Genomic DNA, 12,784 nt, shown 5'->3' with positions numbered 1-12,784 from the left:
TATTATTATTGGAATATTATTCCAATGGCTTTTGTAGTACACAATATTTTTAGTGTATATAATTCATAGGCTAATATATTTTATCAAGCTAACCAAAAACTCAGTTTTTTTTTTAAAGTGTAGATCAGATGTTAAGTCTAAATTCATACTTTAGCCAAAAAAAAAAAAAAAAAAAGAGGGAAGAATGGAAAGGGAAGGAGAAAAGAAATAGTAGTAATCTCTAAAATCTCGTTATATGTCTAACAGAACATTTAGATTGCTGGAGCCACTTGCTTCAGAGAAGAAAAGTTTCAGAATAATGAAATGAACCCTTCCAATGTCCTAGTTCATCACATGATGTGCTCAGTGGCAGAACATCAGTGTTTTGTTTGGTAAACTGTCAGGTGCTTGTCTATCTCAGCTTCTATAAGTATTTCTGAGTGACTGCTGAAATTGCAATAGTGATCACAGAGTTCCCTACATCTAGCTGTGCTTTTTTGATGTCCCACAGGAATGAGTATAGATGGAAAATTCTACATAACTCTGGACATTACCAGGGCTTCTCTTCAGTGTGGATTTGCTGATGTACAATGAGGTGTGAGCTCTGCCGGAAAGCTTTTCCACACACATGGCATTCATATGGCTTCTCTCCGGTGTGGATTCTTCGGTGTCCCAGAAGATGTGAGCTATAGCCGAAAGCTTTCCCACACACATCACACTCATAGGGCCTCTCTCCACTGTGCATTCTCTGGTGTCCAACAAGAGCTGAACTATGACTGAAAGCCTTTCCACACTCATCACATTCATATGGTTTCTCCCCACTGTGGCTTCTCTGGTGATGGAAGAGGCCTGAGCTCTGGCTGAAGCTTTTCCCACACTCACTACACTGGTATGGCTTCTCTCCAGTATGAACTCTCTGATGTTGTATCAGGTGTGAGCTCAGACAGAAAGCTTTCCCACAGTCGTTGCACTGGTAAGGTTTCTCTCCTGTGTGGGTCCTCTGGTGTCGAATAAGGCCCGAGTTGTAATGAAAAGCTTTCCCACAGTAATTACACTGGTATGGTTTCTCTTCTGTGTGGGTCCTCTGGTGTCGAATAAGGCCTGCGCTATAATGAAAAGCTTTCCCACACTCATTACATTGGAAAGGTTTTTCTCCAGAGTGGATCCTTTGATGCTGAACAAGATGTGCCCTGTAATAAAAGCCTTTCTCACACTCATCACACTGATGTGGTTTTAACTGGCTATGTATTCTCTGATGGTCAGTAAGCTCTGAGCTCTGAATGAAAGTTTTGCCACATACATTACATGAATAGGATCTCTCTCCAGGGTGGATTCTTTTATGTCTAATGAGACTTGACTTTAGAGTAAATCTTTTCCCACATTCATCACACTTGTATCTTTTCTCATTTGAAGTGTTTCTCTGATATCTTTCCATCCATCCTTTATGATCTTGGGTTTCTCCACATTCAAAAGCCTCTCCATTGATTTGGTCTGATAACTTTTCTTGGGATTCCGTATCTACAGTAAGTTCCTGCTTTTCATCAGGTTCTTCTTTCTTTATTCTTATCACATCACCTGAAATAAAAAACACAGTATTCAAATGTCACTGAAATATATAGGAAATAAAATGAAACATTTATTAGACATACACAGCTTCAATATACTAACAAAATGACTTTACAACATTTGAAGAGGAAATCGGGAGATGGCAAAGGAAGAGAAGATTAGCAGCTACTGGACGGGGAGGGAGTGATTCAAGAAAAGAGTGGAGAAAAATCAGGGAGGATGAAGAGGGATCCAATGAATAATCATTGTAAACAACAGAAGATCTCAGATAAGAGTGGGTTCATCAGGGAGACCACAAGTTGGGTAGAGAGGGATGAAAGAGCAGAAACTGTGGGAGTAACAAAACAAGACAGGAAGCCAGCAATGGCAGGTATCAAGATGGAAGCATGAAACAACTTCGTGCAGAGTGTTCTAAGGTATAATGGGAAGACCTCTAGGAATATTAAAACATGAGAGATCAGCCAAAGAGAAGTATCACATGTCCAAACATGCAGAACAAGGAGATTAGACTTTAGACACACAGGATAAAAGAGACAGAAATTGCTTTAGCTCCCAGAGACATTATTACTCTTCTTACAAAGAACACTGGGAATCTGTCAAATCTGAAAGTACACTCTGTGGGTTATTTGAGACTGAAATTCTCAAGAAAACAGCACTAACACAGAGAAGGTTCTTTAGCAGACCCTAGCCTCCCATCTAACCTCATCCAAGGAAAGCATGATCACATAATTCCTTTGCCTGTCTTTCCTACAGAAGTTCCTCTGAGTAGAGTCCCAACAACCCCCACTCTTTCAGGGTGAGAGATGCGGCCACTTCCTCAATGATCAATAGTTTCTGAAAAAAAAAGTGAGAGATTATCCCATTCAAGCCATGTTCTCCCTGCAGTAATCACATTTTTAGGGCCCAGAGTAAAGGGCAGAATTTATAACCATGTAGAAATAATGCAGGGAAAAGTGGTTTGCTTTGTGTGACAAAAGACGCTAAATGGAGGAAAAGACAGCTTGGAGACAGTCACACTGGCCATCTTTCAAACCCACCAATTTCCTTCCCATTTGGTTTTGCACATGCCCTTCTGGCCTACAATGCTTTCCACCTCTACTATTCACTTGGTTGATTCCTATTCTACTTTTAGGATTAGTTAGCATGTTATTTGGAGAAGGCAATGGCAACCCACTCCAGTACTCTTGCCTGGAAAATCCCATGGGCAGAGGAGCCTGGTAGGCTGCAGTCCACAGGTTTGCGAAGAGTGGGACACGACTGAGCACCTTCACTTTCACTTTTCACTTTCATGCATTGGAGAAGGAAATGGCAACCCACTCCAGTATTCTTGCCTGGAGAATCCCAGGGATGGCGGAGCCTTTTGGGTTGCCATCTATGGGGTCGCACAGAGTCGGACATGACTGAAGTGACTTAGCAGCAGCAGCAGCAGCAGCAGTGCGTTATTTTCTTAAAGAGGCCTCTGACATATCTCTCTCCCCATATACAATCTATCACAGCATATTTATTTGTGTGGTTATTTGTTTAATGCCTCTGTCATCAGACTGTTGTAAGCTCCATGAAAACAGATCATGTCCACTCTGTTTATTATACCCAATGCCTTGCACAGTGCCTGGAATATAACAGGTACTTAATATACATCTGCTGAATAATGAACGATTCTAAGGTCTTCAGGGGAGCTATATGACCTACATGTCAACACTAACCACAATCCTGTTGGTGTTGAGGGTCCTGAAGCTGGATTTCCATGGTGTGAGGCTGGAGATATGCTGCTTTCTTAGCTGGATCCAGAGGTACTGATGTCTCAGAAAGTACTTCCTGTGTCCAAGCGTGGGTTGAAACCTGAGGATAAGCAAGCTCATTTAGGCAACTGAAGGGCCCACAAGTAAATGATCCCCAGAGATCCCACAAAGGACCAGCTTGGATGCCCACTTCCCAACTCTGTCTCCACTGAGCATAGGGCCCTTTCCTATCTGTTGGCCTGATTAATTTAACTTCCTCTCCAGATCTTCCAGCATAGCCACTGCCTCTTCCCCACTCTCTGGATTGCTTCTGTATCCAGTCCTGCAGTTCTTCAGGCAGTATGGTTGAGCTGCGCCAGCACCTCCAAGTCCAACGTCTGCTCCTTGGTGGGTATCTCAGGCCTTACACGGCTCATAGTAGAATACCCAGAGCTGGCACAAGAGTGCAAAGGGCCACGGAGTCTCTTGGTAGCAGAACTATGGGAAGTGGTTGTGGAATAACTCCTGGTTGTTTTGGCTGCTCTCTTTTGGGCCAGATTTCTTATTCCCAGCATGCCCTTTTTTATTAGTTACTTCAAAGAGCCCCTATTGACTCTTTAGGAACCTCTAGAAGGAAAACAGTGGCCATTCTTGCTCCAATGGGCCAAGAGGAGGATTGCTGCTACAAGTGTTATCCTTTAGGGCACACTCCTAGGGTTACAGAAACCACAGTTAAAAAGGTAGGAAGGCTGATTCAACATTTGAGTTCACACACTGAGTTCAATCTTTCTGTTCTAGAAGAAAAAGGAAGCTCAACCCTAAATTAAAGAGAATTCAATAAAGAAAATGTAAAAAATAAAAGTTTAAGGCAATTCATACCTTTTTCTAAATAGAAGAAGGAATGTTTGTCAAGAGACAACATTTTTGACAATACTGGGAATACTGTTGGATGCCTTATTCCTCCAAATAACAGCCAAACAATTAGTTGATATGGCCAAGCTAAGTTTATTCTTATGAGAGATGGACAGCACTTTGATAGTCTTGCTAGTGCATCCTAGGGGAGAAAGCAAAGTCAGAATATTTATGAGGTTTGGGGGGCAGATCTTTTAAGGCAGGATAAGAATTGGGCAAGTTGAGTGATACAGTAGTACAGGTGAAGATTTTCACTTGAAGGTTTTGAAAAGTCTAAATCCTATCTATTGAAAGTTGAAGTGTTTGATATTCACAAAAATGGATTGAGGGCCAAGGTGTTAAAACACATAATTATCAGTAACTTTTATCTTTTAGGGCAAGTAAAGTTATTTTGATAAAGAAATAGAAAGGTGAAGTCACGCTTAGGGAAGACAGTTGAATACTAAAATTATGTTAGTGTAGGTAGCAGGCTGTGTGGGTATAGATGCTTTCAGTTTTCCATGTAATAGGAGACTTAAGCAGGGCCTATGGGTTTAGCAATGCCAAAGAATGCTCAAACCACTGAACAACTGCACTCATCTCACACGCTAGTAAAGTAATGCTCAAAATTCTCCAAGCCAGGCTTCAGCAATACGTGAACCGTGAACTTCCAGATGTTCAAGCAGATTTTAGAAAAGACAGAGGAACCAGAGATCAAATTGCCAACATCCGCTGGATCATGGAAAAAGCAAGAGAGTTCCAAAAAAACATCTATTTCTGCTTTATTGACTACTCCAAAGCCTTTGACTGTGTGGATCACAATAAACTGTGGACAATTCTGAATGAGATGGGAATACCAGGCCACCTGACCTGACTCTTGAGAAACCTATATGCAGGTCGGGAAATAACAGTTAGAACTGGACATGGAACAACAGACTGGCTCCAAATAGGAAAAGGAGTATGTCAAGGCTGTATATAGCCACCCTGCTTATTTAACTTATCTGCAGAGCACATCATGAGAAACGCTGGGCTGGAAGAAGCACAAGCTGGAATCAAGATTGCTGGGAGAAATATCAATCACCTCAGATATGCAGATGACACCACCCTTATGGCAGAAACTTAAGAGGAACTAAAAAGCCCCTTGATGAAAGTGAAAGTGGAGAGTGAAAAAGTTGGTTTAAAGTTCAACATTCAGAAAACTAAGATCATGGCATCTGGTCCCATCACTTCATGGGAAATAGATGGGGCAACAGTGGAAACAGTGTCAGACTTTATCTTTTGGGGCTCCAAAATCACTGCAGATGGTGACTGCAGCCATGAAATTAAAAGACGCTTACTCCTTGGAAGAAAAGTTATAACCAACCTAGATAGCATATTGAAAAGCAGAGACATTACTTTGCCAACAGAGGTCCGTCTAGTCAAGGCTATGGTTTTTCCAGTGGTCATGTATGGATGTGAGAGTTGGACTGTGAAGAAAGCTGAGTGCCGAAGAATTGATGCTTTTGAACTGTGGTGTTGGAGAAGACTCTTGAGAGTCCGTCCCTTGGACTGCAACCAGTCCATTCTGAAGATCAGCCCTAGGATTTCTTTGGAAGGAATGATGCTAAAGCTGAAACTCCAGTACTTTGGCCACCTCATGCAAAGAGTTGCCTCATTGGAAAAGACTCTGATGGTGGGAGGGATTGGGGGCAGGAGAAGGGGATGACAGAGGATGAGATGTCTGGATGGCATCACTGACTTGATGGACCTGAGTCTGGGTGAACTCTGGGAGTTGGTGATGGACAGAGAGGCCTGGCGAGCTGCGATTCATGGGGTCGCAAGGAGTCGGATACCACTGAGCGACTGAACTGAACTGATGGATTTAGGGAAATGTGGACTAACAATTGATTAGCATGATGGGCAGTGATTAAGAGCCTAGGCTTTGGATTCCAAAAGACCTCGGCTTAAACACTGTCATGTTTTCTAATATGTAGTAGCTTGGAGCCTAGCGGGCTGCTGTCTATGGGGTCACACAGAGTCAGACACGACTGAAGCGACTTAGCAGCAGCAGCAACATCTCCAAACTCTTCCCCTCTGTAAAAATACCTAGAGGCTGGTTTTTTTTTTTTTTTTACTTGCTACCTAGAGGCTTTTAAACAATGTTTTATTTTGAAATAACGTTAAACTTACTAAAAATTTTTTTTAAAAAGGTACACAACAGTCCCTATAACCTTCACTCAGCTTCCCGTAATATTAACATACATCTTATATAACCACAGCACAATTCCAAAACCAGAAAAATGTTACAATGCGATTAACTAAACAGCAGATCTTATTACACAGCGTCTTTTTAAGAATAAATTAAATTCAGTGCCTGGCACTTAGTAAGACCTCAGTTTAGAGTGCTGCAGTTAACCACTGTGACTTGGTCACCCAGCCGCTGGCTCCAGGCATGACACTTCTAGGGTTCCGGACACAGAACAGAGGACCACGCAAGGAGGCCCTCTAGTGCCTTCTCCGCACCTAGCATCTTTTACTCACTGGGCAGCTTTGGTAAACACGTCCACTTTACCAGCCGCAGGAGAAAGACTGTTTCAGGAATAACTCAAGATAAAGGATATGGAGTCCACTTACACGTGTTGTCTTCTACTAGTTTAAATCTTCGAGCGAATAAGACAATATAGGAAGTTAACCATCCAGATTACAAACCCCTTTCCCGTTTACCGCACTGGCACATCACGGTGCCCCAGCCTCGGAAAGTATTGACTGTCTGTGTATCCTTTAAGCCACAAGGCTGACCATAAAAGGCTTCCGGGAGTAGGCGGCCGAGTTGGACAAACGGATGGCCCTCATAGAACTCCTCGGATTAACATCAGTGACCCAGGAGTCCGAGTCTCAGAAACTTTCTGGAGCGCTGGCCGGCAGCGGGGCGGGCTCCTGTGGAGTCTCCGCCGGCACTTCCAGCGCCGGCAGAGCAAGGCAGTGACTCCCCCGACCCGCGCCCGACCGACCTGGGGGTCCCGCCGCGACGTCTGGCTGTCTTCCCGCCAGTCTTATCCCGGCCCAAGGGAGGCGGCCGCACTTACCGATCCAGCCTCAGACCTGCCGCCAGCGGAAGTGCGTCCGTGAACCCTGCCCGGCCGTGCGCCCCCGCTTCCGGCGGCTTCGGAGGAAAGGTCCGAGCCGTGTAGTGTGGCCGAGACCCCCGCGAAGTCTGCACATGGGGACACCTATGTCTGTGGCGTTTTGATTCATAACTCTCCTCCTCTTAAAAAGAGGATCTGAATGCCAGCTCCGAGGCTTTGAGTTCCTAGGCCCTGTCCTGTTCGGGGCGGCAGGCAGGGACATTCCCAGGCGTGCTTCCCCTCCGACCACCACTTCTCTGTTCCTATTCACTGAGCCGAGTACTCGCGTCCTCCCTGCCAGCCTACCTCTCTGGACAGCATCCGCCACTCCGTCCCGACCTCCATCAACTTGAATATATTTACCAGGCAGACACATCGCTCAACCAGAATGTGTCCGCAGCACTGCCATCAGCACAATCACTCAGTCTTGACCCTCAGGGAGAGGAAAGGAAAGGAAAAGGATTAAGGATCATTGATGAGTACGGTGTTGTTCGTTCAATTTACAACCCGGAAACAAGCAAAGAGCAAAGTGATTTGCCCAAGTTTGCACAGCCAGGGACAGGATGCGCACCACGCATGCGTGACCCAGACCTGTCCTGGGCTCCCTACGACGTGGCCACAGTGAGGGCTGCAAAGCCAGAGACCACCGCTGCTCAAGTTAAAATGACAGTTTTCAGGCTTAATGTGTGACACTTAAAAATGAAACTGTTACAGGGTTCTTTCAGCTGTATGCAATGTAATGTTGGTTAGGAGCTGTTCAGTACTATAATAGGCGCCAGGAGTACAGCGAAAGTACAGGAAGGAGATTGTTCTTGGTCTAAGAAGCTTAGAGTCCAGCTGGGGACACGGACTAGCGAGTGCTTAGAAACTTCTGATATGGAGTTGGGCAAGTTGTACTGGAATCCTGAGTTGTCCGGATTATTGGCTAAACTTTAATAAACCCATTTCCTCTACAAATGAGAGATACTAGTAGTTCGCAGGAGTACTGTTGTCAGGTTGGTTTATTTTTTTTCGTGGACGGACTAAATAGTTCAAAGCAACAGGCAAGTTACAGCTCAGTTCAGCTCAAGCAGATAGATGTTTTATTAGACACAGACTCTCAAAACATAGGAGCAGGTCGCCTCTACATACTCCTTATGTATTAGCTGTTCAGTCATGTCCGACTCTTTACGACCCCATGGACTGTACCTGCCAGGCTCCTCTGTCTATGGAATTCTCCAGGCAAGAATAATGGAGTGAGTTGCCCCTCCCTTCTCCAGGAGATCTCCCAGACTCAAGGATTTAATTCAGGAATCTGCACTGCAGGTAGATTCTTTACCATCTGTGCCATCAGGGAAGTGCATATTCCTTGGCTTCCTGTCTCTCTCTCTTTTTTTTTTTTGCCCTGTGCAAAATAGGGCTTATACCTGCCACCAATCAATGAAAAGGAATGCAAATAGGCATATGCTCAAGGTCAATTGACATTTGCAAGTTATATAACAGCACATCTGTTTTATCTGTTCCCATAATTCAGTCTGTTATAATCAGATGTATATATGTGTAGAATATTTATGAACCATTAATGGGCTGTATATTGTCACCCTGCTTATTTAACCTCTATGGAGAGTACATCATGAGAAACGCTGGGCTAGAAGCACAAGCTGGAATCAAGATTGCCGGGAGAAATATCAATAACCTCAGATATGCAGACGACACCACCCTTATGGCAGAAAGTGAAGAGGAACTAAAAAGCCTCTTGATGAAGGTGAAAGAAGAGAATGAAAAAGGAAAGTTATGACCAGCCTAGATAGCACATTCAAAAGCAGAGACATTACTTTGCCAACAAAGGTCCGTCTAGTCAAGGCTATGGTTTTTCCAGTAGTCATGTATGGATGTGAGAGTTGGACTGTGAAGAAAGCTGAATGCCAAAGAATTGATGCTTTTGAACTGTGGTGTTGGAGAAGACTTTTGAGAGTCCCTTGGACTGCAAGAAGATCCAACCAGTCCATTCTAAAGGAGATCAGTCCTGGGAGTTCATTGGAAGGTCTGATGTTTGAGCTGAAACTCCAATATTTTGGCCACCTGATGCGAAGAGTTAACTCATTGGAAAAGACCTTGATGCTGGGAAGGATTGAGGGTGAGAGGAGAAGGGGATGACAGAGGATGAGATGGCTGGATGGCATTACCGACTGGACAGGCGTGAGTTTGGGTAAACTCGGGGAGCTGGTGATGGACAGGGAGGCCTGGTGTGCTGGGATTCATGGGGTTGCAGTCGGAGACGACTGAGCAACTGAATTGAACTGAACTGAATGGGGGCCTATCTGAGTAAGTTACTCAGGGGAAGTCCCTGTGGTTAGTTTGTATCCACTGTATACCTAGGGCACATGTGCTAGAGTTGAAAAAATCTCTGTGGTTATTTTGTAGCATATTTGGAGCTCTCCTGGGTGTGTCTGGGAAGAGGTTTAGAGGTCTCTACATTGATACTAGCTTGTATCCTTTTCAGCAAGGGCAACCCTCTTTGCTCATGCCTACCTTACTACCTAACTCTGTGATGAATTAGGAAATATTCCACTGACTGCAATGTTACAATGCAACACATAGTAACTTGCTGTTTTCATAAGAATTACAATAAAAACCATTTGGTAATTCAATTTCTTACCTTTAGGCAAGAATCATTATTATTTTATTCTAGGCAGTGAGTGAGTGAACTCCTTGAAACTACCAGAAAAAAGTGAGACTCATTTTTGTTATTCCTGCACCTTTGTCTTAAACAGAGTGGCAATTCATTTGTTGCACAATAAAGTTTAATTGTTGCGAGTGCCACAGAGAATGAGCGCTTCAAAACTTCTTTGGCAGACACCCCAAAAGGTTTCTTTAAGAAAATTAGGAACCCAGGGAGAGAACAGAATCTTCTGGAAAAATCCAACAGCTGATGGGCTGTAACTTGTACAGAATGCTTCCACTCTGCAGGCTTTTTCAGTTGGTAAATGGAGTACGAAACAGGTGTTGGGGGAAATTTTTTCTTTCTACATTTCTAGGTTCTTTGGTTGGTCTTATAATTGACATATACCATTCTCAGGAGAAAAACAAATCAAAATTTGTATGTATAGGAGCCCTGAAAATACGAAGGGCTTATATGCCATCCTGACTTAATGAATGGAATAGGGGTCTGGGCTTCAAAGGGCAGGAGGGTAATTCACAGGATAAGAAGAGCAGATGTTTGGTAACTAGGTGTTTGCCGTGCCATATATAGATAGGTCTTTCAGATTAAAAAAGTTATCTCTGATAATAACTCCTCTTTTTTTTTTTTTTTTTTTTTTTTTAGCACATGCTCCCTATCTAAATTCTTTCACGTAGTTAAGGGAGAGGTAAAAGTATTTCCTGAGTCTTCTGGGTCGATAGATTTCAACTCAAAATAATTCACATTCCAAAGTGGCACATTTCATAGTCTGTTCTTCTCTCCTTCATACTCACTTTGAGTCTTGCTGAACTCCCACACATTACGGGTCCACTGGAATTCTGTGCTCATGGGGGATGACAAATGCTACACGTGAATGGGGGCAAATCCTCTGCTAGGGCACATGCTCTGTTGTCCTATTTTACTTCACTTACAAAACACAAGTTAAAAGATAAAGTTCAGAATTTCAAGACTGTGACAACAGGGCATTAAACCAAGCTCATGACTTTCTGAAAGCAGGACATTTCTGAGCTGTAAGGCACTGTGTGACTGCATAAGTCAGCTTTGAAGCTAGTACCACACATCTAGCAGACAGTGAGGAACCTTACAAGGGAGGCAATTGTGGAGCAGGCTTCAAAGAAATGGGTGATAAATGCGGAAAAAATTTCACCTGGAATTCACAGGTTCTGGTTACAGCCTGGAAACAAGATATGTTAGGACTGTGATAGACTTAATGAATGAACTAGAGTTAATACCTTTGAAAGACATCTTAGAGAACAATTCCCAGGGCACAGAATAAAGAAAGAGTGAGCACAGTCTTATTCCATCCTCAAGAGGAAGTAAAAACACAGTGACTATCATATCTAGTCAGGGTGAGTAGAAACTTGAGTTCTGCAACCTGCTTCCATGGTAGTATGGATGCTTCTCTCTCTGGCTAGGACGTTCATTCCCCAGTGTTCCCCTATTTAATCACATTTGCGGTCCTGTTTCATCAAGTTCTTTCTACAAATCCTCCAACATGATCACTGGCTCCTTGTCATCCTTTGGCTGATGCTCTGACATCCAGGTCTGGTGCTCCTGGGGCAGGCTGATTAAGAACTGCTCCAGCACTAACAGCTCCAGAGTCTATTCCCAGGTGTGGCATCATTCACTGATGGCAAAGTTCCCAGAGCTGGTTCAGAGCCTCACAGCATCAAGGTGCCTCCAGGTAACAGAAATGCCTAAAGTTCTGACTAGCAGCTACCTCCTGGTTGTTACATTTCCTCCTATGTTGCCTATATTCATGGCCCCGAGTGTTGCCCTCTTCTTTCACTGTTGGAGACTTTTCTATTCCCTTTGATATTTAATAGAGAAGACTGCAGCCAATGTGGCTTCTCTTGTTGCACAGGCTCTAGGGCACACAGGCTTCAGTAGCTGTAGCATGTAGGATTGGTAGTTGTGGGGCACGGGCTTAGTTGTTCTGTGCCATGAGGGAACTTCCCAGACCAGGGATTGAACTGGTGTCTCTTGCATTGCAAGGTGGATTCTTTACCACAGGACCACCAGGGAAGCCCTGGCGCCGTTTCTAAGGTGAAATACATCATTATTAATTTAGAGAAATGCCTATTGAAATCTTTAGCTGAGGTGAAAGACTAGTCATCTTGAAAACCACCGAATGAACCACTAAAATGTTAATTCAGTGAACCATTAAAATGTAAATTCAAAAGGAAAACTGACAATTCTGGTGAATTGTCACATGTGACAAAAAGCATAAACTAGGTAAGACAGACACTACAACTTGTAATATGGAAACAATGTGAAGCTTGGCCACAAGTGATGAGATTAAAAATACCAAACCAAGCATGTTGATGTTCTCCACTACAAATAAATCTACAGATAAGATTTCTGCTCATGATCAGTAAGTGATCAAATTATGTCCAGATGTTTGCTAGCAACATAAACAGACAGGTCTGCATGCTTGTGTGTGAATACACACTCCCCACTGACAAGGTGCCTCTGCCAACATCTCTGGAAGACAGACAGAGCTTCCTGTAGCCACTGCTGGAGGGAAAGGAGGACAGAAGCAAAGGAGGAGGGTCTTCTTTCCTCTCTCTCCCGGGGGTCTCTGCACGTGTGTGTGCGTGCATGTGTGTGTGTGTATGTGTGTGTGATTTTAGGGTGGTGGGTGGGAAAGCAGCTGTGTATTCGAAGTTTCAGCCCCTACTTACAGCTGCTGGCCTCATCTCATAGCATCTTATAGCAGCCCTGAGGGAAGTTAAACCTTGGGAAACAGGCTCTTACCCCTTTCCAGGCCTAGGCCTGGCAAGCCCGCCAGAAGCCTGCTAACCCTGGGCACAGTGGCTACAGCTGCCTGGCCTCTGTAGGAAGAT

General features: G+C 43.9%; 1 protein-coding gene across 1 annotated transcript; it reads right to left on the bottom strand.

The window, feature by feature from the left end:
* Positions 1-250: 250 nt before the first annotated feature.
* Positions 251-3,352, bottom strand: LOC128055455 (zinc finger protein 239-like). Its single transcript, XM_052648027.1, has 2 exons — positions 3,249-3,352; positions 251-1,554 (listed from the first exon to the last, which is right to left on the bottom strand). The coding sequence occupies exons 1-2, from the start codon at positions 3,289-3,291 to the stop codon at positions 530-532; spliced, it is 1,068 nt and encodes a 355-aa protein (XP_052503987.1). The 5' UTR covers positions 3,292-3,352; the 3' UTR covers positions 251-529.
* Positions 3,353-12,784: the final 9,432 nt, after the last annotated feature.

Source organism: Budorcas taxicolor, chromosome 11 (genome assembly GCF_023091745.1).
Source record: "Budorcas taxicolor isolate Tak-1 chromosome 11, Takin1.1, whole genome shotgun sequence".
NCBI classification, from domain to species: domain Eukaryota; kingdom Metazoa; phylum Chordata; class Mammalia; order Artiodactyla; family Bovidae; genus Budorcas; species Budorcas taxicolor.
This window is presented reverse-complemented; position numbering and strand designations above follow the sequence as displayed.

What these genes read in the sequence shown, in the direction of transcription:
- LOC128055455 (XM_052648027.1), bottom strand. Translation starts at nt 3,291, where the DNA reads ATGGAAATCCAGCTTCAGGACCCTCAACACCAACAGGATTGTG. An exon ending in TCAACACCAACAGGATTGTG is followed by an intron (nt 1,555 to 3,248) that starts GTTAGTGTTGAC and finishes TTTTTATTTCAG; the next exon opens with GTGATGTGATAAGAATAAAG.